This window comes from Equus asinus, chromosome 1 (assembly GCF_041296235.1).
Source record: "Equus asinus isolate D_3611 breed Donkey chromosome 1, EquAss-T2T_v2, whole genome shotgun sequence".
Taxonomy (NCBI): Eukaryota; Metazoa; Chordata; class Mammalia; order Perissodactyla; family Equidae; genus Equus; species Equus asinus.
Window position 1 is genome coordinate 36,558,682 of NC_091790.1, and position 26,102 is coordinate 36,584,783.

Consider the following 26,102-nt stretch of genomic DNA (forward strand, 5'->3'; position numbering starts at 1 on the left):
AGGTCCACAGCTGGGATCCAAGCCGGCGAGCACCGGGCCACCAAAGCAGAATGTGTAAACGTAACCACTGCTCCACTCTGCCTCTGGGCTGGCCCTTGATATTTTTCTTTTAAAGGGTTTTACTTAATTATGAACTATTTGAACATTCAGTAAAGTAAATAAAATAATAGAGATACAAATTTTATCATATTATTCCTCCGCTTAATCTCCTCCATGGGTTCCCATTTTTTCTCAGGATAAAGGTCAATGTGGATTATCAGGCCCAGCATAACCTGGCTTCTCTTTCCAAAGGATCTCATCTTCACCACTGTGTGTCTCATCCTCCAGCCCCTTGGGAGCCACAGTGCTTCCTGGCATCTGTGTGCGTGATGTTCCCCCTTTCTGAAATTCTTTTCTTGTCCCCACCAACTCCCTCCCAGCAAAAGGAATAAACTCCTGGTCATTTTGTTCAATAGCACTTTCTTAGGAAAGTCTCCACTCTGTCCATGGTCAGGCTCCCCAGAGACATACTTTCACAGCGCACTATTCATTTGCTTCAATGTTTTGTCATACCGTTTAATTATGGTTGGTGTGGTTACTTGACTGCTGCTGTTCTCTCTACTATTGGAATAATATCTTACCCTCTGGAGCACCATGAGAAAGAAGGAGTGCGTCACGTCAATTTGTCAACTGCCCATGTCCACTCTCGGAAATTCCGCCATCTAATAGTTATGCTTTTGGCTTCAACAGTTGGAAAAATTTCTTCTTTCTTCAGGGTAACAAGCCTTTTGCAGAGCATCCAAGGAGAAAACACTCACAGCCAAAGGCATCCTGACATTTTCTCCTTCCTGTAGCCAGTTTCCTAGATGGAGTTATGGATGCCCACAGGAAACCAGAAGAGGCAGCTTTGTCCTGTGTTCGAAGGGAGGAAAGAGGTCTGAAAGCGTCCGTCGCTTTCTCAGTTGAGTCTCACCCCCTTTGGGGTTGGAGTCAAGGACCTAAAACTGAAGTTCTGAAGATAATGTGTGGTGATTTCAAAGCTCAAGTGGGATTATATTCCATCTAGCAAGAACCCAACAATTCTTGTTTACCTAGCTCTCCACTTTCTAGCTGGGTGGCCTGGAGCCGTTAAAGTTTCTGGGCCTCTTTTTCCTCATTGTAAAGTGGGAACAGTGGTACTTGCTTATGGGGTTGTTTTGAGGATAAAATGTGTTATTACCTGTAGAGCTCTTGGAACATGCTTGGTTCGTATTAAATGCTCAATAAATGTTAGCCATTACTGTTGTAACTATTATTATTATTATTAAATAATAAAGGAGCAGATTAGCATGGATCAATGAAATATAAAGGGTAAGAAATAAACCATTTCAGTCATCAGCATAATTTTCATTCTGTATTAGTTCTTACAAGAGTTACTTATGAGTAAATAAATCAGGTAAATAATACACGTAAATTCCTAAACGTTCGATAAAGGACAGTGAGCAGCTGTAGCAGTGGGAGCTGATTAGAAGATGCAACTTTTCTTCTTTTTTTTTTTAAATTATTTTATTGAGGCCATATTGGTCTATAACATTGTGTAAATTTTAGGTGCACATTATTTTTCAGCTTCTGCATAGACTGCATCGTGCTCCCAACCAATAGTCTGGTTTTCATCCATCACCATATGCATGTGCCCCTTTATCTCTTTCATCCTCTCCCCACCTCCTGCTCCTCAGGTCACTGCCAATCTCACTTTATCTGTGTGTTTATCTTCCACATATGAGTGAAATCATACAGGATTTGTTTTTCTCTAACTTATGTCACTTAGCATAATATCCTTAAGGTACATCCATGTTGTTACAAATGACATGATTTCATCTTTTTTATGGCTTAGTAGTATTCCATTATATATATATGTATGTCCCCCACGTCTTCTTTATCTATTCATCCATTGATGGGCACTTGGGTTGCTTCCATCTTGACTATTGCAAATAATGCTGTGATGAACATAGGAGTACATATATCTTTTTGAATTATTGATTTCATGTTCTTTGGATAAATACCCAGTAATGGAATAGCTGGATCATATGGTAGTTCTATTTTTAATTTTTTGAGAAATCTCCATACTGTTTTCCATAGTGGCTGCACCAGTTTGCATTCCCACCAGCAGTGTGTGAGGGTTCCCTTTTCTCCACATCTTCTCCAACACTTGTTATTTCTTATCTTTTTAACAATAGCTGTTCTGACAGGTGTAGGGTTATATCTCATTGTAGTTTTAATTTGCATTTCCCTGATAGTTGGTGATGTTGAACATCTTTTCACGTGCCTGTGGCCATCTGTGTATCTTCTTTGGAGAAATGTCTGTTCATATCCTTTGCCCAGTTTTTTACTTGCAGCTCTGGAGATTGTAAGCAAGTTGCCTAGAAATGCATAAGAGATGCAAAGACTGGCTTCTTCCGGAAATCGAAAGTTCACTGCGCATTTTGAAAGAGCTCTGCCTTTTCTGACCGTGGTGCTAAACCTGCTTTTAAATCTTGCTTTCAGGAACAGATGTTAAAATTCAGCAGCATGGCCCCAGACTTAGACCGTCTAAATGAGCTTGGCTACAGGTTACCCTTGAATGACAAGGAAATCAAAAGGATGCAGAATCTGAACCGGCACTGGTCTCTGATCTCCTCTCAGACAACAGAAAGATTCAGGTAGAGGAACCAAGAGGTGTTTTGGCCACTCTGACATATCGGTAGAAATCAGTTTATAATATGTGTAAATGTATAAAGTCTAGGCCTTTCCAGTGATACAAAATTTGATCTAAAAGTGGGAAACTCACATTGTGAAGTGGTTTCTGATGTTTAATGTACTAAATATTATTTTAATCAAAAAATAAAAACTTTTTCATGTAAGTATATTAAAGATGCATACATAATTTTATCATTTGTAAAACTTACCATTTTAAACTTTTTTTTCTTGAATTTTCTTTTTTCAGTTTTGCTACCTAACATGAAAGTTTTGTGGTGGTCACATTAGTGTTGGAGACAGAGAATATTAACCCTAGTTTTGTGTGCTATATGCTTATAAGATGAAGCAACCGCATAACCATTATTCTTTTTCCTTTGTTCTTTCAGTAAGTTGCAGTCATTTTTGCTTCAACATCAGACTTTCTTGGAAAAATGTGAAACATGGATGGAATTCCTGGTCCAAACGGAACAAAAGTTAGCAGTAGAGATCTCGGGCAATTATCAGCATCTTTTGGAGCAGCAGAGAGCACATGAGGTAAGTTAAGCCAGTCGATTTAGGGGTAATAAAATAGTTCTAGGCCCTTGGAAGATGTTGTAAAATGCCACGTGGCAGAATTGAAGTGCCGTCTCTTGTGCTGGGTCTGCTCAAATGCCTGCGTTGTTTTTGCCTTCTTTCTTAAGCTCAACGTTTTGATATCTTAATTACAAAAATGTGGTCCAGTTCTTTGCTCCATAGTTGGTTATAAGCATGTGGCAGCCTTCAGTATGCTGCAATGGATAGTTCCAGAATCATGGTAAAATCTACTTATGGGGGAGGTTGAAAGAGGAAGCAGAGGAGATGTGTGAAAGAAGAGCAGAAAGTTAGATGATTTTCAAATCGAGTTATAGACTACGTTAACATTGCCAAGGCCAATTGAGTAAGAATTTTTACTTTAATCAAACGTGTTTGATAAATGAAAATTTAGAAAGCATATATGCATTTTATACTAAAAATCAAACTACCAAGTATCTCCAAGTGTACCTCTTCATCCAATTGCATTCTAATTATTTCTCAAGAAACACTGAGGGAGAGCTAGATACAAAAAGCAAATTCATGAATTTGCTTTTAGTTTCTATTTTGCTATTTACTGTTGTGACTAAGTTACTCCATGCATTCGTGAAATACATGCAAATAGAGAGATTTATTGTTGTTAGTGCCATTGGTCAAGTCCAACTGTTAGTCACCAGACCCCTGCCCGGTCTTTCTGCGCCATCCTCTCACCTTCCAGTGCTGTATCAGACGATGCTCTGCTGCTATTCACAGGGTTTTAATGGCCAATATTTTTGGAAGTGGCTGGCCAGGTTCTTCTTCCTAGTCTGTCTGGAAGCTCTGTTGAAACCTGCCCCCCATAGATGACCCTGCTGGTATTTGAAATCCCACTGGCATAGCTTTCAGCATCACAGCAACATACGGCCACCACAGTATGACAACCGACAGGTGGTGGTGTGATTCTCTGACCGGGAAACGATAGTGCAGTGGTGAGAGCGCTGAATCTTAACCACTGGACCACTAGACCTGGCTTAAATGGACAAATAGGATTTACCTAAAAGCAGAGAAAAACAGTACAGAACTGAAAAGACAGTGAAACTAATTTTAAAGCATTTTGCCTAAATTTTAAAAGTAGAGAATTTAAATATGTGTAAGGTAATTTGAAGTCCAGTTTTATCAAATCGACAGATGATGAAGTAAAAGCTAATGAGTCAAAACTGCAATAAGATGATCACTGGACGCCCACCGGGGTGACTGCCATGAAAAGGAGAGTGTTGAGGAGGGTGTCGAGAAACCGGGATCCTCACAGGTTGCTGGTGGGAATGTAAAATGGTGAAGCTACTTTGGGAAACAGTTCAGCACTCTCTCAAAATGTTAAACATAGAGTTAGCATGTGACTCGGTAATTCCACGCCACTCCACTCCAAAGATATGAAAATATGTGCCCACACAAAGATGGTGCAAGAATATTGATGGTAGCCGCATTGTTCATAATAGCCAAAAAATAGAAGCAACCCAAATATCCATCAACTGATGGATGAATAAATAAAATATGGTGTATCTATACAATGGAATACCATTCAGCAATAAAAAGGAATGTGGTACTGATGCATGTTGCAACATGGATCAACCTTGAAAACATTATGCTAGGTGGAAAGGAGCCAGTCACACTAGACAGTGCACTGAATGATTCCGTTTCTATGAAATGTCCAGAGTAGGCAACTCCATGGGCACAGAAAACAGGTTAGTGGTTGCCTACGGCTGGGGGGTTGGGAGTAAGTGGGTAGCATTGCTAATGAGTATGGAGTTCTTTTTAGAATAATGAAAATGGTCTAAAATTGATCGTGGTGATGGTTGCACAAGTCTGTAAAAATAGTAAAAGTAACCAAATTATACACTTTAAATAAGTTAATTAACCAAATTAAATTGAGAAAACAGTGAGTTTGAAAAAAGCAAAAGAAAAAGTGTGAAATTTTTTTCCATTCTTGTGGTTGGCCTGGTGGCGTAGTGGTTAGGTTCACATGCTCCACTTTGGCAGCCCAGGGTTCACAGGTTTAGATCCCAGGCACAGACTGCACACTGCTCAAGCTGTGCTGTGGTGGTGTCCCACATACAAAATAGAGGAAGATCGGCACAGATGTTAGCTCAGCGACCTTCCTCAAGCAAAAAGGAAGATTGGCAACGGATGTTAGCTCAGGGCCAATCTTCCTCATCAAAAAAAAAAAAGATCTTAAGCTATTCTCTGTCAGAAAATGGACTATTGTCTACATAAAAAATAAACCAGAATACAAATTATGTGTTAACTAACTTTATTCACTGATTTTGAAAGAAAAGGGGAAATGTAATTCTATTTTTAGTCACTTAGTTTTAATAAACAAAAACTAAGCTTTATAAGTATATCTTAATTGATTTAAAAATACATTATTCCTACATTGCAGGATTTTACCCATAGCCTGTTCAACCAGAGATATTTTTCATAGCCCTGCTAAAACCAGAATTTTTGGAAAGTTATTAGAGAGGTGGTCCCTAAAATTAGGAACTCTAACGTATCTTCTTCCTTTTTTAAAATAATAGTTGTTTCAAGCAGAGATGTTCAGTCGTCAGCAGATTTTGCACTCGATCATTATTGATGGGCAACGTCTTCTAGAGCAAGGTCAAGTTGATGACAGGTAAGATCTCTGATATATTATTATGAAGAAAGTTCCAGTAAATTAGTCATTTTCTTTTTAATGAACAGATGAGAGGGTATATGTCCCATCTTCCTAAGGCAATTGTACTGCATTGGAGCCTCAGTAATTGGAGGAAAGGCTTGTCTGAATCTTTGAAATGACTGAGTATTGTATCTTTTTAAAGAATTGCTATTATATTATATGAAGAATATAGAGTAATTGAAAATCACCTAGCCAAACTTCGCCAGTCATCTGTAGGAGACTGGAATTAATGAATAGATCAGAATGAGTTGTATCCATGATGTAGCAATGGTTTGTAAACAGATGCTTCTAATATTCTCATGCGATTACAGAAGTTTTATTCCTCAAAGGAGCATAGAGAGCACTAAACCATCTCTCTGGTGTAGAGATGAAAACTTGAGACCCAGAAACGTGGACTGGTTGGACCAAGGTTACATAACTGAGGAGCTGCGTTATCAAGCGTAGAGTTCATGAATCTGGTTTGTAGTCAGTAGCAGCTGGCTTGCGCGTACTGTGACAATTCCTCCAGGTTTGAGAATGGTTTGCTACCTTAAGTCAAATTACACTCAACCTGAAATCCTATTTCCTCCTCATTTACTTAGCAGATTATCTCTTTATTAAAAATGCAGAGGTCGCTATCTCACGGCTGGCCCTGTGGCTGAGTGGTTAAGTTCGTGTGCTCTGCTTCGGCAGCCCATGGTTCGCCAGTTCAGATCCTGGGTGTGGACCTGTGCACCGCTCATTGAGCCATGCTGTGGCAGCATCCCACATAGAGGAGCTAGAATGACCTACAACCAGGATATGCAACTGTGTACTGGGGCTTTGGGGAGGGAAAAAAAAAAAAAGAGGAAGATTGGCAACAGATGTTAGCTCACGGCCAATCTTCACTCAAAAAAAAAAAGGAAAAAAAATATACCTTTTTAAAAAAGATGCAGAGATGGTATCTAAAAATCTCCTCTTTGGATTTATGTTATGTGAGTTGACAATCTTGTACAGAGTTTACCTTTCCTAGGAACAAGATTTACTCTATCCTATCTACTTCTGTGATGATATTTGTAGTATAAACCTCATTTATTTTGTTACGTACATCCATGTTTCTCATATTTAGGACCATTAGTTGTCATTATAATTAACGTAACATTTTTTAAAAAATAGAGAATAAATCATTATTTTATTGAAGTTTCTTTTTTTTAATATTTTAGAGGCAATCTTAGTTTTAAGTGGATATTTCTTTGGAAGTACATGAAAGATTAGGTGGTTAGGCTTGGAACAATAAAATGTGATACCATATTTATTCTATTCTAAGTAAGCCAAACTTAAATGTGAGATTTACTGAGAATTTAAGGCCTTCAAAATGAAACAAATTCAAATGCAATTAACTTATCTTTTGCTTTATCCTCCCTTAGCCAACTCTATAACAATATTATAAAACTTTGAGTCATTAAGTAAAATAAAATTTAAAATTCACGCACAAGCCAACATCTATTAAATTTTAAATGTTAACAGTTAGGGAAAAACACCAAAGAGATGGAAATGGGAGAGTTGGACCGGAGGATAATTTGGAAAGTTGCTAGTGAAAGAGAAATTCAGATTAGAGCATGTTGACAATAGGAAGGCCCAGATTCCAAATAGATTGTGTTTTAAAAGTTCACTTACAAGTTTTGTTTTTTTAGAGTTCAAGTTCAGCAGTTGGAACAGTGTCATGTTTTAAGTAATTCCTCCTGCTGGCAGGTAGCTCACGACAGCTTGATTCCTCAAGGTGAGGACCAGGGCTCCAAAGAGATCTTGGCTAGTTAACTGGGAGGGAAAGCAATACGCAGGGTACTTTCCTGTTGCCGGATGTTCTCAAGTCCTGGAGTGACACATTTTCAGAGATGATAGATGCTTGGTATAGTCGTGTGAACCTAATTCATCACCTTTCATTCTACTACAATTAGATTATAAATATCAGAATTTTCTTTCAAAACCAGAAGCACCAATAACACATTTGGTTACAAAATCAAAGTTTATAGTGGCCCTAGATGATAGGAGGTATCAAGAATATAGGAGTCCAGACTAGGAAATCCAATTGAGATTTGAAGCCACGCTCAAGAGGAGAGAATAGTGTATCTAGAGAAGAAAAGCAAAACTAATATGAGAGAAAAAACAAGTCCTGTTACACTTTCGGACTAAAATGTGTGAATAACACTATAACCTACAAAGAAACTCATTCTGTTCAATACTGGGCAAGCCAGTTCTAAAGCCACAAGTTAAATGTTAAAGAAAACTTAATAAAGAAATACCAACATTTTTGAAAGGTAGAAAACACAAAGGTAGAAAGAACAAACTAGAAATCTGAGATTAGTTATCCTAAAATTGAGAAAGCTTAAGTAAAATTTGTTATGTCAAAGTGTGTAGACAACCTTTGTACAAATAGTGATGACCAGATAGTCTTCATTTTTCTAAGAACAAAATGAAGTGGGCTTAAAATGTAGAAGGGGCAGTTTAGATTAATATGTGGAATAATTTGCTAAAGATTGGGACTCTGTTGTGAGGGAATAGAGTGCTGAGAATTTATGGAGTACGGTTTTAAAAAACATTTTTAAATAACATAATTTTATTTAAGTGGCTTATGATTCTAGCTAAAATAACCCAGTTTTGTTCATCCGAAGTGGCTTATAATTCTACCTGAAGACAGAGGTTATAAATCAGCTTTCTCCTCATTTTCTCCTGCTGTAAGACACACAGGATGCTGTCACATGCTGCATGTGTTGCTATGGTCCTGCTCAGAGTTTGGGGCCATTCCCATTGCATCTGCCACCCTGCTCTCCCCACCCTCTCACGTACTCAAGGAGAGAGTAAATGACAGTGATCTTATAGATGCCTTCAACCTGTGCTGAGCCATGAAAACACTCACTGTTTGCAAACACCCATAGTTTAACTGTTACTAATTTTTTAAATTACCTGCAGTAGATCTGATAACAAATCATGGCATGACATTTGAAAACCTCTGCCCTAGATCGCTTCTCAGGACTCACGGTCATCGAGTATATATACGTTGGTTGATTATGTACCTACATCCAGGATAACAGTGTTCTTCCCTGTGTAATTATTTCTTCACCAGGGATGAATTCAACCTGAAATTGACACTTCTCAGTAATCAGTGGCAGGGAGTGATTCGCAGGGCCCAGCAGAGGAGGGGCATCATTGACAGCCAGATACGCCAGTGGCAACGCTACAGGGAGATGGCAGAAAAGCTTCGTAAGTGGTTGGTTGAAGTGTCCTATCTACCCATGAGTGGTCTCGGGAGTGTTCCAATACCACTGCAACAAGCAAGGACCCTCTTTGATGAAGTGCAGGTAAGGTGCAAAACACGCTGTTTTTTAAACCTCTTCTCCATTTCCGCTGCACACTTTACCCTAGCCTCAGTTCTTCAGAAGGATTCTGGAGTGGCATTGCAATGGGGACAAACATTGTTCTCAAATGTCAACAGAAATATACAAAATGATTGCATTGCAAAGCCCATATTTAATGGTGAAAGTATGGTAAGGCCCCCCAGCAGCTCATTGAATCCCAGCATGGGTGGAAAGACAGTGGCAAAGAAAGGAAAACTTTGCATTGATTATACATGCTTTACTCGTGCATGTATGATGAGTATATTGTATACATGTATGGATAACGTGATTTAAATGTGTAGCATAAGCATTGTAGAAAAGATACAAGTCTCAGTCCTGTTTCAGCTCTTTGTCTGTTCCTGGTCCAGCCCTTTCCTTTCACCGGCCTGGGATTTGGGACTCCAGCCTCTTAGACCAGTACCTCTAGTGCTCTCATCAGTCCTTTCCAGTATATTTCATGGGCTCCTCTTCTTTGGAAGGTCACTGTTCTCTGCTTCCTTTTCCTCCTCACATCTCTGGGAGACCTCATCTACACACATGGCTTCAATGACCCCTTACCAGCAAAGAAGGGTAAAATTGCTATCTTCTGGTCACATTCGCCTCCTGAGCTTTCGACTCATGTATTCAACTGCCTTTTAGATTTATATCTATGTGAATCATAGACATAATCTACTGTGTGGGTTCCACCAGAGCCTGTGATTTCTAGACCAACCATTTTCTCCATCAGTCCATGTCATCACTGCCTATCTGTTTATCAGTCGGGAACCCTAGAGTCACTCTAAACCATATTCTTCTTTTTCTCTCCCTCCCCATATCTAATGTGCCTCAAGTTTCCAGCCCTACTGCCACTGCCTTAGATTAGATGCTCATGATTTCTTGCCTCAACAGACAATAGCTTCCTAACCTGTCTCAGTGTATCTAGTATACAGACTTCTTCCATTCCATTTTTCACCCTACCGCTGAGTGCTTTAATCCAAACACGTCACTTCCCTGCTTAATATTCTTTTGTGAATCTCAGTCACTTTTATGAAAACCAAGTTCCTGGGCAAGGCATGGTGGGTCTTGCCTCATCTTCTACCCTTCTTTTACATGCTTCCTATATTCCAGCCACTGAAAACTACATCCAGTGTCCTGAATTCATCATACTTATCTCATATAGTGAATTCTTCCATCTTCATTTCTCTGTGTGGAAGGTGTCCTCTCTGTGACTCCGTCATCACACCAGGTTCTTCTTAATCTGTCTTTCTAGACTCATAAAGCCTTTCCCACTTTGAAGAAGCTTCTCTGTGCACCCAACGTGGGTTAGATGCCCTTCTGTGTTCCCTGTGCATCAACCTCATCATCAGCTTTCATATGGCCTTGTGACTGTATTTAACTGGGGGGGAAAAACTAAGCCTCTCCCTGTTAAGTTCTCGTTCATTTGCATGTTGCTTCATTCATGCACAAAGTACTAGCTCAGTAAATGCTCATTGGGTAAAAGAGGCTGTGTTATGTATGCAATACTTTAGAGTCATTTAAAAATGCTCATACTAGGGAAATGGTGAAGAAGAAGAATGAGAAAGTAAAAAGCTATGGTTCCTTTCAGTTCAAAGAAAAAGTGTTCCTGCGACAGCAAGGCAGCTACATCCTAACCGTGGAGGCTGGCAAACAGCTCCTGCTCTCGGCTGACAGTGGGGCTGAGGCTGCCTTGCAGGCCGAACTCACTGAAATCCAGGAGAAGTGGAAGTCAGCCAGCCTGTGTTTGGAGGAACAGAGGAAAAAACTGGCATTTTTGTTGCAAGTAAGTTCAGCTCTTTCCTTCTATAGACATGATGCAGTTTAAAAAGCCCCTTTAAGAGTTGTGCTGCGTCCCCCCTTGTTAGCCTGAGAATCAGGACATTGCCAAGATCACTGAGTCATACCCTACAGTATTTGATCCCCAGTGCCTGATTTAAGACTTCGTCTGATCTTGCATGAACTAGAAAAGTTTCCCAATATTCAGTAGTTTCTCTTTCAGGAAAATCCCCCAACCAAGTTGTTTTAAGTGGAATAAGACCGTCCAAGGGGTGAATACTGATTAATGGCTGGTGCTAAGCCAGGAGCCATGTAGTGACTTTATAAATCCAGACAGGAATGCAGAGAGTGGATTCCACTCGCTAATCTAAGACTCTAAAGTGGTTTTCAAGATTGAGATCTCTTCTTTTATAGCAGGGAAAAACCTATCCAAGAACATACTCTTGATTTGATCTCAGCTTATCCAAGGGAGTTGCTATGAGATAAAATCTCGAAGGAGGTAGGTTAAGCCTTTAGTTGGATACAGATGGCATACTGATCATACAACTAGTTTAGGAACATGTGGACTTATCCAGACCTCTCACAATATGCTTCTCTCCCTCACTTTCCAATTCCATATGTAATAATTAAATAAGCAGTTGGAAAAGGACATGGGCTCTAAACTTAGATAAACCCAAGTTAAAACAAGAATAAATCAAGTAACTTGGTTAACTCACCCTATCTAAGCCTCAGTTTCCTCATCTGTAGAGTAGGTGTAATTACACCTCTTTCATATGGCATTGTGAGAGTTTAATGAAGTAATAAGGTAAATCGTGTCAAAGTACCTGGCACATATTGAACACTCAGTAAATGGTGGTAATTATTGTTGGTAGTAGTATCATTTTAAAATGTGAACACAGCTAAATACTAATGTTTTATATATGTTGATAATCACCAACACTTTATTGAGATGATCTATTAAATTTGGCCCATCACATTTTTGGATCAGAGCTAATAACTAAAGTTAATGGAACACATGTTGCTTTTTTTAATGCTTCAAGTCTGTACACTCATTGGGTTTATTCTACTGAATTTTATTTAATAATATATTACCTTCTGTGTGGGAAACAATCAATCAAAAATGCCACCGACCATCTGTGAAAAGAACTCTTATTTGCACATAGCACAATTCATCAGTCATACAATATGCCTGATTCTTTTGTGCTTTCAGGAAAGGATTAAAAACATTATAACTCATTCTGTAGAAAACATATTAATCATTTATTTTTCTTTATATGTGGTGTGATTTTTGGACATATTCCCGAGGCCTCATAAGGCGAGATGGCTGAGTCACTGCAAGTACTTTTCTTGTTAGTCTGTCTGTTGACGTGTAAAACATCTACTTTGACAGGGTTGCAGACCATGACATTTAGTTGTTTCCTTCTAATTCATGTAGTAAAAAGACTTGCTTATAGCTTCAGAATCTAAGCCATCCTTGGTAAGGGGGGGTCCCTATTCTTCTCTTGTCAAGGTTTATTTAATTTTGAATTATATACCAGGTCCTATTTGCCTAAGAAAGAATTTATGGAGCTAAATTCTAATGTTTATACAACCTCATTTTAGTGTATTTTTTCACCACAGGTAGAATGCTTATCCATCTTTACCTTTTAAATTAATGTTCTGAGTAAATTTCTCAAAAATACTGTCATAATTCTATGCCTTGCATGTTCACTTGCTTATCACCTCTTAATTTTATTATGAAAAATAAGAAGCTGACTGCTTTCTCTGTTAGATCAGTGAACATTTGTTGACTACGTGTTGATAGACTTCAGAGTATGTGACGATTTCATTGAGAGCCCTGTTCCATTTAAGCAGAAAGAGGATCTTTTTGCCTACCCTCACCATGCTTAGCATTGATGAACTAAATGCAGCCTGGAAATGCAGAGATATTTTAATCAAGGGCAATTGGAACAAATGCGTCCAAGACAGACAATTTTGTTTGTTTTTTCTGGTGACTGGGAAGGGGAAATGTAGTCATGCACTCTAGAAAGTTCCCTGAAGGAATTTTAAAAAGAAATGAGACTCTTGGGCCAAACTGTTAGTTCAGTTAGAAACCAAAGACATTTTGAGTAGGGAGGAACCTTAGTCAACCCTTCTTAAAGAAGGTAGTTGTAATAGCACCTATGGGTAGCTGTGCTGAAAATACGGCATCGGGAGAGAAGATCGAAAAGAACCCAGGCAACAGGAGACCGCTGATGGTGAAAGAGAGAATGTGAAGGAAAAAGCAACATGATTTGGCACCAGGCTAACTACTAAAAGCAACCCTAGCTGTCTTTCTTTGGAGCTCAGTAATTTAAGCTGTAGGGAGTGGCCACTGGGGAGGGTTACTCTAGAGGGGGAGGCCAGGAAAGGGGGGTGCTAGACAAAATTAAGGAGATCTGTTTAGTTGAATTTAATCTGCACTGGCACTGAGACACCAGATACGAGTTAATATGTGGATAGAGTGCTATAAGAAATCAAATCTCCATTATGGTTCCCTTAATTTTTTTTCTTTTACTTTTTTTTTAATTACAAAAAATATACATGTCTGATAAAAAAAATTCAGGTAATAATTAAGAATATAGAGTGAAAAATGATATTTCTCCTACATCACGACCCAAAGTCTATCATCTTCCCCAGAGGTAACCATTGTTACCAGTTTGGTGTGTACCTTCCAAAACATAACCACATAATGTGTGTTTTCTTTTGTCAGTTAGTAGAGATCTAGAACATTCTACACTGCCACTGTGTACCACTTATCCTGTTTCTAGTTCTGCAACAATGCAAATTTATGTGCCTCATACTATTTATATATTGAATTAAATCAGAATCAGGATGATATTATTTGTACATTTCATCTCACTTCTCTTACTCAAACATTATTTTTGTCCTGAAAGAGATTCCACATCTTCTTTTCTGTCTCTTATAGTGTGTTTGACATAGTGTAGACATTGTGTGATTATGGGTCACGTTAGGAAAGAGGCAAAGTTCTGTGATTATGTCCCACCTCTGCAGATACATTCAGATTCAGATAACATTTTTGAGTGCCCGTAATATTCTGGGCATTGTACTTGGTGCCTGGATGCCCATTGCTTCCTTTGATCTTCCAACCATTATAGAGAGTTTGTATTATTTCCATTGTCACAGGGAAAACTGAGACAGTGCATTACCTGCTAAAGTCACATAGATAATAAGTAAGAGTCAGATTAGAACTCAGCTCTTCTGATGCTTCCTACCACGGCAATGGATGTGGACACAGCTTCACGTTATTCATCAGTGTAACTTTAATTCTTTGGGAATTAAAAATAGTGTTTTTCTTTTTTTCCATTGTCCTACCAAAAAAAAAATCCGTGAAATTTCTTTCTCCTCCCGCTATAGGATTGGGAAAAATGTGAGAATGGAATAGCTGATTCTCTGGAGAAACTACGAACTTTCAAAAAGAAGCTTTCTCAGCCTCTACCGGATCACCACGAAGAGCTCCATGCAGAACAAATGCGTTGCAAGGTAAATTTGGGATTGAGATTTTAGCTGTCACCCACCTGTGTGCTTCTGCTGTAATAACGCCTTTGAAAGCATGATCCAGTTGAACTCCGATGGCCGTCTACATGTAGTTGCAAGTGCCTAGTGAATTGTGTTAGGGCAGACAACTCCAGTGAGCTTGGTATTGATTTATGGTGGTTGATGAAATCACACTATTTTATGGGTTACTTTGCATAAGTAAATGAACATGTAAAACACAACAATAAAAGATCTTTAAAAGCTGAGTCAAGAGCAATAAAAGCAGTCTTTTTTCAAGCAGCCACACTGGAGAGTCATTCTAGCAGAAGAATCTAGTTTACAGAAAGAAGAATGAGACACAGCAGCCTGGAAATTCTGCAGGCCGTGGACCTTGGAGGAACACACTCTGCCCTCCAGACTTTTTTGTAAGGAAAGCAGGAGCTCTAAATAGCTGGTCCCAGTCACTGTGTAGAGAATATAGTCCTTCTGTTACTCAGGGGCCTAACTACTTAAGGATTGTTATGAACACTTCAGATCACACTTGGAAGCAAATCAGTAGCCATTAGAAGCCACTCCCTGCATCATGAGCTTGCTGACACTAACATGATTTAGTGACTGTAGGATCTGTCCCATTCACTCCTGTATAGCCAAGTAGAGTGCCCCAACAGCGTTTCTCCGCTGAGCAATATACAGGTCAAATCAAAACTACCTTTAAATATGCTTTTTTCCCCCAAATCATGCACTTTCTGGTGTTCCCCAGTCATTTCCAATTACTGCCCTAGAGTAATTCTGTTTAAAACTTCATACGTACTTACATGATTTGGATTTTAATCAGAAGTTCTCTGCTTCCCTTTGGCTAGGAAGTCATAGGCATTTAAGAAAGATTAATTTTTAAAGAAGTTTAAAACTCATGAAATGTGCGGCTGTAAGAATTTTTCTTTGCTATTAAAATTTAAGGATAGTCTTTGAAACTTGAAAGAGACAGATTTAGGCAAAATGAAAAGTAGTATGCTTACATCATGGATGGTAAGTGACCAGAATATTATCTTGAAGTGTAGCTTCAGAAGTATGTGAAGATTTTAGTTTGTTTTAAATCTGTTATTGTAAATTTATAACAAGTGATTAAAGAAAACTAATAAGCAGGAATGGGCATTTATTGAGTTTCTCCTCCATGCCAACGACTATACCAGTGTTATCTCAGTTGGCATAAACACAAGCTCGTAAGGGCAATCTGTTACTTCCCTTTTATAGACGTGAACACCGAGGCTTCCAAAAGTTTAATAACTTTTCAGAGTTAGTAAATATCAAGGTTGCCTGAATCCAAAGGCTGTGTGTTTCCCACATGGACTCATCTAATGGAGTCTGTGAATCTGAAACAGTAGATTTCTGGTGGTGGTGTTATTTGTTTCTTTTTTAATCCATTCACCAAATCTAATGTTTGAGTTGGAGGCTAGAAACTGGTATAAAAAGAGAAAAATCTTTACATTGGTATGACAGTTTAATACGTCCACAGATAATAACATACCTAGATGATTTAATATACTTGGATGATTTGGTCTTTCAGTCAAATACCATTACCATGAGACCTCATCTCCCAAAATACACCGCCATTACCACCAGGCCATGCTATTAAGTTTGGAGATTAAAAGGATGCATTTTGGTCCAGCACTTTGCTACTCTTCCCTAAACCACCCTTAGCAGCAAAACAAAGCAATTACCTGGAAAATTCAGGCTAAACCTTGTTTGCCTAAATTGCCTGGGAAGTTAGCCTCAGACAGTACCGTTAATTGCCTTTGCCTTTGGAAACTTGTCTCCTGTGTGAAGAGACAAAAAGAGAGGGGAAAAGCCATGTGAAATACTCTATTCATGGACTAAATTAGCTGGAATCTACAAACATCAAGAGCTGGCAAAGAGCAAGAGTTGTACAAGCTGTGGAACTGGTCATCTGTTCAAAGCATTGCAAAATCTAATGTCAACTCATTCGAGTATTGTTATATGGATTTTTTTTCTTAAATCATTCCCAAAAAGGACAGAGTACATAATTTTTTTTAAGATCTTAAAGAAATTCTCTGCTCCTGTAGAAAACACATTTAGTCCATTATTTTAAATTGAGTAATAACAGCACTAGATCTCAGCTATCACCTTCTGTCTATATCACAGAATTAGCCATTCATAGTATTTGAATATGAAAGTTAAATCTAGTTTTGGGGTTTTTTTGTATTTATTTAACATGAGAGTAACTTAGGACAAAAAGAAAGGATGCATTAGGAGTTTATGAAGTCAGTTTAAAAGTAAAGATCAATGTAGAGATGAAGCTTCAATTTAGGAAAGATGATCAAAAACAATCAGTGAAATGGTAGAAAGATTCTGCAAGCAATCTGGTATTCTATCACAAGAATTTAGCAAATTACCAGATTATGTAGGAAGCATGTAAGGTAGATACCAAGTTAGGTGTTCAAATAGAATGGAATGGAAAGGTGATTGTATCAAGAGGGAATTCCGAATATACTTCAGAAATTGTTGATGGTAGATGTCCATGGGTATTCAAGTTTTTCTTTTAACCTAGGAGTTGGAAAATGCAGTGGGGAGCTGGACAGATGACTTGGCACAGTTGACACTGCTGAGGGACACCCTCTGTGCCTGCATCAGTGCTGATGATATCTCCATCCTGAACGAACGCATGGAGCTTCTGCAAAGGCAGTGGGAAGAACTATGCCACCAGGTAAGATGAATTCTAGGCTCAGCATTAGCTCAGAAAGATGGAAAACTGGGAGATGATTTAGAATGTCAAGTGGCTTGACCCATATTTGGACCCGGCCCACAGCTCATAGTATGCACAGAGGAAGAACTCCTTGCTTATTATGAGAATAGTTCAGATTGAGACTATTATATCTCAATATTATATTTTAGATGCATCCAAACTGGATTCTCTTGCTCTCTCTTTCACTGGCCATCAAAATAGTTTTAAGAGGAAACATGGTTTTGTGGTTCACGGATGTGGTTTTGATAGGTAGATGTTGATGCTCTCTCTTTCATACTTTACGCATGTGAAAAACCATTATTTTATTTGAATTTTAGCCAACACTGTGGGGCTGATTTTTGTCCGGGAACTTTTATTGTTACTAGTGATTTACCATACTTGTTTCCTAGTAAATCCTGGGTGTGAGACATTTTTAGTCATACTTTGTTCATTTGTTAAGTACCTTTTTTCTACACAACACCTTAAAAGAGATCCCAGATTGGGTTTTGGTTTGGAAATAGAAAGGAAAGATTGGTGGAAAAGCAGTGAGAAGACATCTGAGGCAAAGAGGAACAATATCGATTAAAAGCTCACAAGTAAGGAAGGAGGTCTGACTAAGGGCCTTGAGATAATAGCTTCCAGAAAGCAGGAGCCATCTTGGTCGTGTTCTGTCCTGTACCTGATTGCCTTGCTTGGCACCGTAATAGGCTGTGATGCATATCATTAATTATGGGGAATTTCACAAGCATAGTAAATGTCCCTGCCGTCAAGTTTACCATTGAGCTGAGACTAAAATCAGTCCAGAACAACCTATACAGTGAAGAAGAAAACAAATGCAAGACAAAACAATGCCTAAAGATGTAAGCACACTAAGAGCAGTGTGGATTGTAGAGAAAAGGGAAATGCTTGTTGAAGAGGATAAATCTTGAATTGAATGCTGAGATGGGGAGTGGAGGAGACAGATTGGCGTGGAGGGAGCAAGCGGATGTGTTGGACGAGGTTGCAGCTTGAGTAATGGCGTAGGAGCAGAGCAGACAGGACCTGGCTGGGGAGAAGCAGGTGTTGAAAGGGTGAGGAAGGGGCTTTTGAGAAGGCGCCACTTTGTGCCTCCCCAGTTTCAGGCCAACTATGCTACCCTTGAGCTCTCTTCTCTTCCATCCCCCCCACTGTCTCTGACTTCAGGGATGCGTATTTCAGGCTTCAGGAAACATTAAACACTGTTTAACGCTCATAGCCTCTTGATTCATTCGACATCAACAAGAAATCTGTTCGTAGATAAATTTCTCTCTATTTAGTTGAAAACCCAGATATTTCTCAGACCGTGAGCCAAAGGAAAACTCTGGAGCACACCTTGTAAATGTGTGAACAGTTTCCTACAAATATATACTTTTAAAAGGGAGAAATGTAAGAGATGATTTTCCTAAAGGTGCTAATGATTTGAGATCTAAATTAACTTAGACGCTTTTCACAGATCTCCATATTTTCAGTGAACACAATGAGAAACTTACATAGAGTGCGATAATGTTAATCACACTTTATTCTTTCCTGAATTCTTTAATCCCAAATCAATACATTACCATCCAGTAAATTATCATATAGTTTTTTGATGTACAGATTTTATCATGGCGTATCATATAAATGAAAGATATTTCGTGGGTACAAATAAGGAGAAATTATCACAGCAACATTCAGTTACTTTTGTGAGCCTTATTTACTGGTTCTTATTAAAATTGAGAAAAGTCTTGCACTACTTACCATCTGAAAATCAGTATTTTTCAGCATATTATATGAAATGAGTTAGACTAGATCCATTTCTCTGGCTAATTGATGTCTGTAAAGCCTTCAGAGAGATAACACTTTAGCTAGCGGTTCCCGTTTCCTTGCCAAACCTGCCATGAACTGCTCTATCTCAAGACCTTGCTCAGGCCATTCTTCCTGCCTAGACTGACTGTTCCTTCCCTTCTGGTTTACTAACCCATCTGCTTCCAAGTTCTGCAACCCCTGTGATGCTGTTGGAGATGCTTCCACCTCAGTATTTTCCTAGTCCTCTGAACTTCCATTTCCCTTTTGGTCTTTGCCATCATGTGACAGTACATTGTTCCTTTCTTCTTTTTTAAAACTATTGGTGTTTTTGTTTCAAGACTTTGAGACCCTTGAGGACAAAGACCATTTCTTTGTGTCCCCAGTGCCTAGAACAGCTAAGTGTTCGTGTACTGTTAATAATGAAGACAAGACTTTAGAACATTTGTTTTATGTCTTTATACTTATGCTCCTCTAAATACAAAATAATGACAGGTTTCTGAATATTTTGGAAGTTAAGAAGATTATGATTATGCAATGCTTTTTGATTTAGGAAAACTGGTACTATGTAAAAATGCCGTGAGATACCAAGGGTGCAAACTTCCAGTTACAAGATGAGTAAGTTCCGGGGTCTAATGTACAGCATGGGGACTGTAGTTAACAAGACTGCAGTGAATACTTGAAAGTTGCTGAGACAGTAGATCTTAAAGTTTCTCACCACACACACACAAAATGGTAATTATTTGAGGTGATGGTTATGTTAACTAATCTTACAGAAATCATTTCACAATATATATGTGTATCAAATCATCATGCTGTACACCTTAACCATACACAATACGTCAATTATATCAATAAAGCTGGAAAAAGGAAAAAGGGGGAAAAAAGTTTATATGTTGTAAAATTGCTCACCAGTCTTAGTTATATATAGCCAACAGTCTGTTTGAAAATACATTGTGAAATCTGCTGTTGATCACATGATATGCCCTGAAGAGATTACTACCTCGCACCTGTGGGTGGACTAAGACAAGTACAAAAAGAGGAAGCAGATTGAATATGGAGTGTTTCTAGAAACTCTCCATATTGAGTGTTTTAAGGCATGAAGCTAAAGCATGCTGGTCTCACGTTACTTCAATCTAAAAAAAATATATTTAAACCAGTGAGACTTTAGTCATCGGTATTCATACCAAAGGCGCCAGGATGTAACTGTAAGGAGGAATAGAGAGTAGTTACTAGTTCTCGAGTTCGTGTTTCCGGAGAACTTCTATCAAGTGTGAAACCACAAAAGGAAATGAGCTTGTGCGTATGTCTCATTTTAAAAGTTAAAACCTTTAGTTAAACATAGCGTGATCCATCTGTTAAAGAGCAGGTCGGTCGTCTGCTCATATTCCAATTGAAGGAGTCGATGAGAAGGTAGGAGTAGTTGGGGTTGCAGCTGAGAGCGAGGAAGACGTGCCGTAAGTAAATGTCGTGGAGCAGAGTGAATGTGTACAAGGATCCTGTGTTCAGATAGACTCCCCAAATGCTTTCTTGTGCCTGTGTGCAGCCATTGCTTATATTGCTTTTATTCCTTTTTGGTTTGTAGATCTGTGTGCAATTCTAGTTGAGATCTAAATATATCATCATGGTAATTGCTCGGTGTTTTTCGAATTGTCATGGTAAAAATATTTGAAGTAGAAAAGGATGTATTTCCTGTTCAGCTGCCTCGCCCTCTGAAAGTTTTAGCCGGTACTTGTCAGCTGTTGGCAACGCAATGTGTTTATACCCTTGAGAAAACGTAAATATGTGCTAGGCTGATAAATAATTTGAGGGTTACAACTGAACCCAAAGAAAGAGATGGTAACGTTCACTTATTGTGCAGCCTAAATGTTAGTTTTACAAACCAAAACCAAACTGCCGTCTCCATTATGAATTTAAATCTTTTGAGAAGCTTTTGGCGCCAGCGCTGGTCGTCTACCTGTTTCTCCTTTCAGCTATTGCTCTGCAGTAGCAAATGAAAGCAACACTTCCATGGTGTGTAATAAACACTAGAGAGAGAGAGTCAAGATGCTGAGTGGAGATATTGAATACATGACTATCAAAGAGAAGAAAAATAAAGAACTCAAACAATGACCTGTAGTCATATATAGTAGTAATATATTAATAGCCAGCTTTTGCTAAGTCTTCCATATGTACTGGTCACTTTCTTAAATTATTTTCTTGTTCGTACTCTATTATGAGCCTACTGTATTCTGGAACAGAGGACAGTGCTTGGAACAAAGTAGATACTTGTTTACTGTAAACGATAAACATTTGTTTAGTAAATTTTGGAACAAATGAAAGACTAAGTTAAAAAGGAAGAAAGTAAGGCTTCAAGAAGATGAGTAACCTTGTCCTGGTCATATCATTAGTAACTGATGGACACTGTTTTTGAATCCCAGCTGCCTCTGGATACTGGATCATAATGTTAAATTGCAACCTGTATCAAAGACTCAAGGTTTGCTGGTCCTGTCTTGTTCTGACTATAAACAAAAGGCTCAAATTTATCTAAACTTCTGTCTCTGTCTCTGGAATGGGCATGATAATACCTACTTCTCAAAGAAATAGATGATATTTTTCTATTATATGGTCATCTTCCCTGCAGATGTGGTTGGGAAAAGCCCTATAATTCATTCTTGCTCGTGGCCAAGATTTGGGAGAAGGGGACAGGAGGGGCTACACATAGCAAGACCTTTTCATCTTAAGTCTGAAGGGCAAGGGATTTCTAACCTTTCCTTGGAACTGTTACTTTGGGTGGTCCCAATTATGAAAATATAGCTTCAGCTTGGGCATCAACTGAAACAGAATTGTAACTACCAGCCACACTCCTGACTCTGATACTCTGTGAATGAAAGAGAAAAAGCCCTATCTACCAGAAACTTCAAAATCTCAGCATTCCAGCAGAAGATCAGAATGCACTCTGCTGTCAGAGTTTGAGAGGAAAGTGGTATTAGAAGGATTGGGCTCCCATCTTCAGTCTTGGTCTAGCTTGACATAGGCAAAATTCATCTCCAAAACTTTTAACCTGTATTTTCTTAGCCTTTTCCATTCCTATCAGTACCAACCCAAGTAAATTCACTGCCTTTTTGGCTGTTCTGTGTTTTTCTGCCTGGAAGAAAATTTAATGGTAAACTGAATTATACTAATGGAGACATACTTAATGGATTCATCAGTGTCACCCTACCCAGAGAAAATTTTGTTTCAAAAGATCATAATTAATTCAAAAGAATGAATTTCTAATGGTGGTGTTTCAAAAACTATGGTAGGTTATGGGCTCATTACCTAGGCAGCTTCTTATGCCTAAGGCCAGCCCTGGCATAGGTATCCTGGTCTGATAGCTGAATTGCCAACTCTATCTTTAGATACAGAATCACAGACATTTGAGGTTGTGTGGGACCTTGAATATGATTTACCTAATCATTAACAGAGCCAACCCTATGCAGAATTGCTAATTAGGAAGTGCATAGCACCTTAGATATATTTTCATTCTCATTTTAAAAAGAAAATTGGTTTGAAGTGCCTCGAGAAATAAAGTGATTGATGGATAAAGGAATATATGTATTAAGGCAAATGTTAACAATTTTAGAGTCTAGGGAGTGTATCATGGGTGCTTACCATACAGTTCTTTCAACTTTTCTGTATGTCTGATGTTTTTCATAATAAAATGTTGGCAGAAGAAAAGAAAATTGAGAGGGAGGTGTTTAATGCAATGGAATGAATGGTGGAATGCCTCGCCTCCTCAACATGGCTGTGTAGAATATCGAAGATCTTCTTCTTGCCACTCAAATCATTATATTTTGCTAACATGTAGTTTAACTCAACTAGAAACATTCCTTAGTATCTCAACCAGCACTGCAAAAAGAAGAGGATGATGACATCAGAAAATGTTAGAATTCTGGGAAGGATCATTCTAGACCTAGAGATAAGGAAATAGTCCCATTCTATCTATAATGTATAAAGAACTATTACAACTCAAGAATAAAAAGACACCCCAGTTACAAACTGGGCAAAGGATTTGACTAGATACTTCTGCAAAGAAGATATACAAATGGCCAAGGAACATGAAGGTTCTCAACCTCATTAGCAATCAGTGAATTGCAAATCCAAACCACAATGAGATACGACTTCACACTCACTAGGATGACTATAATCAAAAAGACAGAATATACCAGTGTTGGCGAGGATGTGGAGAAATGGGAATCCTTCTGCTGGTGGGAATGTAAAATGTTGTAAGCATTTTGGAAAACAATCTGTAGTGTTACTGTGTAACCCAGCAATTCTACTCCTAGGTGTATACCCCAAGAGAAATGAAACGTGTGTCCCCACAAATACCTGTACACCAATGATCATAGCAGCATGATTCAGAATAGCCCAAAAAGTGGAAACAACTCAATGTCTATCAACAGGTGAATTGATAAATAAAATGTGGTGTATCTATACATCGGAATATATTCAGAATTATAAAAACGAATGAAATGCTGATACACGCTACAACATGGATGAACCTTAAAAACATTATGCTAAGTGAAAGAAACCACTCACGAGAGACCACATGTTGTATGATTCCATTTATATGAAATGTCCAGAATAGGCAAATCCATGGAGACAGAAAATAGATTAGAGCTGGGAAGGGGGAAGGGTGGGGGGAAGGGAGTGTGTGCTGATGGTTTTTTTTGAGTGATGAAAATTTTATTAAATGATTATGGTGATGGTTGTAAATTTCTGTTAGTATACTAAAAAAACCACTGAACTGTATTCTTTACACAGATAAATTGTATGGTATGTGAATTATATCTCAATTAAGCTGCTATGCCAAGAAAAAGAAACTAAGTTAAATAAATAAAAAAGAAAGCAGGCAGAGACATCAAAGAACTTGCCCAAAATAAAATGATCAGTATGGAGCTGAGCCATAGGAATTACGTCTTCCCCTTCAGGCCTCTTTCCACTCTGTCCCTCTGCTCCACTCTCCAGATAGCTGAGACTCAATTAATTCTTCCTTCTTTCTTTCCTTCTTTTCTTGCCTTTCTGCTTTCCTTCTTTTCCTGTTCTTTCCTATTTCTTCCTTCTTTTTTCATAAAAGTACATTCAGTGATTCTGTATCATCTACACAGAATCAACTATGCTGTGAAGCTGGATCGTTCAGATCCTTTAATAAGCATGGGTCTCCCCAGGAGGGAAGTATGGGGTTCAAGGTCTCCCACTGGCACTTAGTGTCAGCAGATCCTCGTTGGGAAACCTTGCTAGAGAGAGCTGTGCTCCTGGGACTGGACCTCAGGGAACAGTGACCTAAAGAGGCACACCGCTATTGCTCACTTCAGTCCACCCTACAGAGTTTGGTGGCTATTTTCCTCAGGGTAATGACTTCCACTCTGATAATCCTTTTGCATTTCTCCCATTTTAAACTTGTCAGCTCTCCTTAAGGCGGCAGCAAGTAAGTGAGAGGTTGAACGAATGGGCAGTCTTCAGCGAAAAGAACAAGGAGCTTTGCGAATGGCTGACTCAAATGGAAAGCAAAGTTTCTCAAAATGGAGACATTCTCATTGAAGAAATGATAGAGAAGCTCAAGAAGGTATGGGATGCCTGGCTACATATGTTTTTACTCTTCAGAATGCTCAGGCACACTTTTATGTTTTGGTTTGGTTTGGGTTTTCTTCTTTTTCCTTTTTGTGAGGAAGATTGGCCCTGAGCTAACATCTGTGCCAGTGTTCCTCTATTTTATGTGGGATGCTGCCACAGCATAACTTGACGAGCCATGCTAGATCCGCACTCAGGATCTGAACCTGCAAACCCTGGGCCGCCAAAGCAGAGCACGCGAACTTAACCACTACACCACTGGGCCATAGGGACACTTTTAATAGATACAGAAGATGGCCTTACTCATAATTACTTCCCTGTCAAAGGAGCACTCTATTATAAGTGTTTTATCTTTTTAGTACAAAATAAACTTGCATGCAAAGGCCTCCTTTTCATACAAAATATATAGAAATATTTTCAATTTGTGATGAAATAGATTATCTGCTAATAGATAATGTTCAATATTGGGGTTTTAGCTACCTGATCATTAGGCATCAATTATGTATTAGTTTTTTGTTTTGTTTCATTTTTGTTTTTAAAGAAGTGAAATCTCTAAAGAGGAGCTGAAAGCAGAAATTCCCAGGATCGAGTAAACTGAAATTTTCTCTGTAAGACATCTCTATAGACAGTCACAGGAATAAGGACTTTCCTGAGAATTTTGGCTTTATATTATTTTCAAGTTAATTATAATTATTATTTTATATATTCATATGGATCCAGAACATTTTTCACGTCTATAGGGCTGATCAAATTTGCTGACATTTAAAAATGTTTTTGATGATTTCAGTGGTGTTTCCACGTTGTTTTTGAACAATTAATCATTTCAATTCTGTTTTAGTTCGTTTCTCGTTAGCACATGTCACCACCTGAATACAGTGCATGTTTCCTGTTCACTCATTCATTGTCCGTGTGCACTGGAAGCCCCAGTGGACTGCAAGCTTTGCTGGGGCGGGGACGTTGTCTGTTGTGTTTGTTGCTGTATCTCCTTCAGCCAGAGCTGAGCCTGATTTCTCATAAGTACGCAGTCAGTATTTATTGAATGAGTGAATTACAGCTTCATTCGTTCTAAAAAGAAATATACATCATTATTAGGGAAAATTATCTTCATCCATACAAACATATAGAGAGAAAAATAAAAACTGAAAGCCATCATGTAATACTAATAACTTTATAGGTTTCCACTTAAAATTGTAAATTCTAAGGATAAGCATTTGTATACATATTTGATAACATAAACCTTTAAAATGTGGGCTGAGATAATGCAGATTTTATTTTAGCGTCTGCCAACAGCTCTGCGCTTAGCTAGTTTCTGGGCATCAGACAATGCTCTACTAGACGTGATTAGTATACTATAGGTATTATAGTGAAGTTTGCGATAGAATAAATTTTGGTTAAG

At 38.5% G+C, this 26,102-nt stretch overlaps 1 protein-coding gene across 31 annotated transcripts in view; it reads left to right on the forward strand.

Moving 5' to 3' along the window:
* Positions 1-26,102, forward strand: part of SYNE1 (spectrin repeat containing nuclear envelope protein 1) — a 445,076-nt gene that overhangs the window by 359,361 nt on the left and 59,613 nt on the right. For 28 of the 31 annotated variants that reach the window (XM_070488115.1, XM_070487809.1, XM_044761490.2 and 25 more), the window contains 8 exons: positions 2,503-2,657; positions 3,081-3,228; positions 5,796-5,890; positions 9,015-9,249; positions 10,871-11,065; positions 14,455-14,580; positions 17,141-17,296; positions 24,543-24,701. In XM_070488115.1, coding sequence (XP_070344216.1) covers positions 2,503-2,657; positions 3,081-3,228; positions 5,796-5,890; positions 9,015-9,249; positions 10,871-11,065; positions 14,455-14,580; positions 17,141-17,296; positions 24,543-24,701 — 1,269 coding nt within the window. Of the gene's footprint in view, positions 1-2,502; positions 2,658-3,080; positions 3,229-5,795; positions 5,891-9,014; positions 9,250-10,870; positions 11,066-14,454; positions 14,581-17,140; positions 17,297-20,405; positions 20,572-23,421; positions 23,539-24,542; positions 24,702-26,102 lie in introns of those variants that run through there. The other 3 variants (XM_070488751.1, XM_070488721.1, XM_070488678.1) reach the window with 3 other exon arrangements.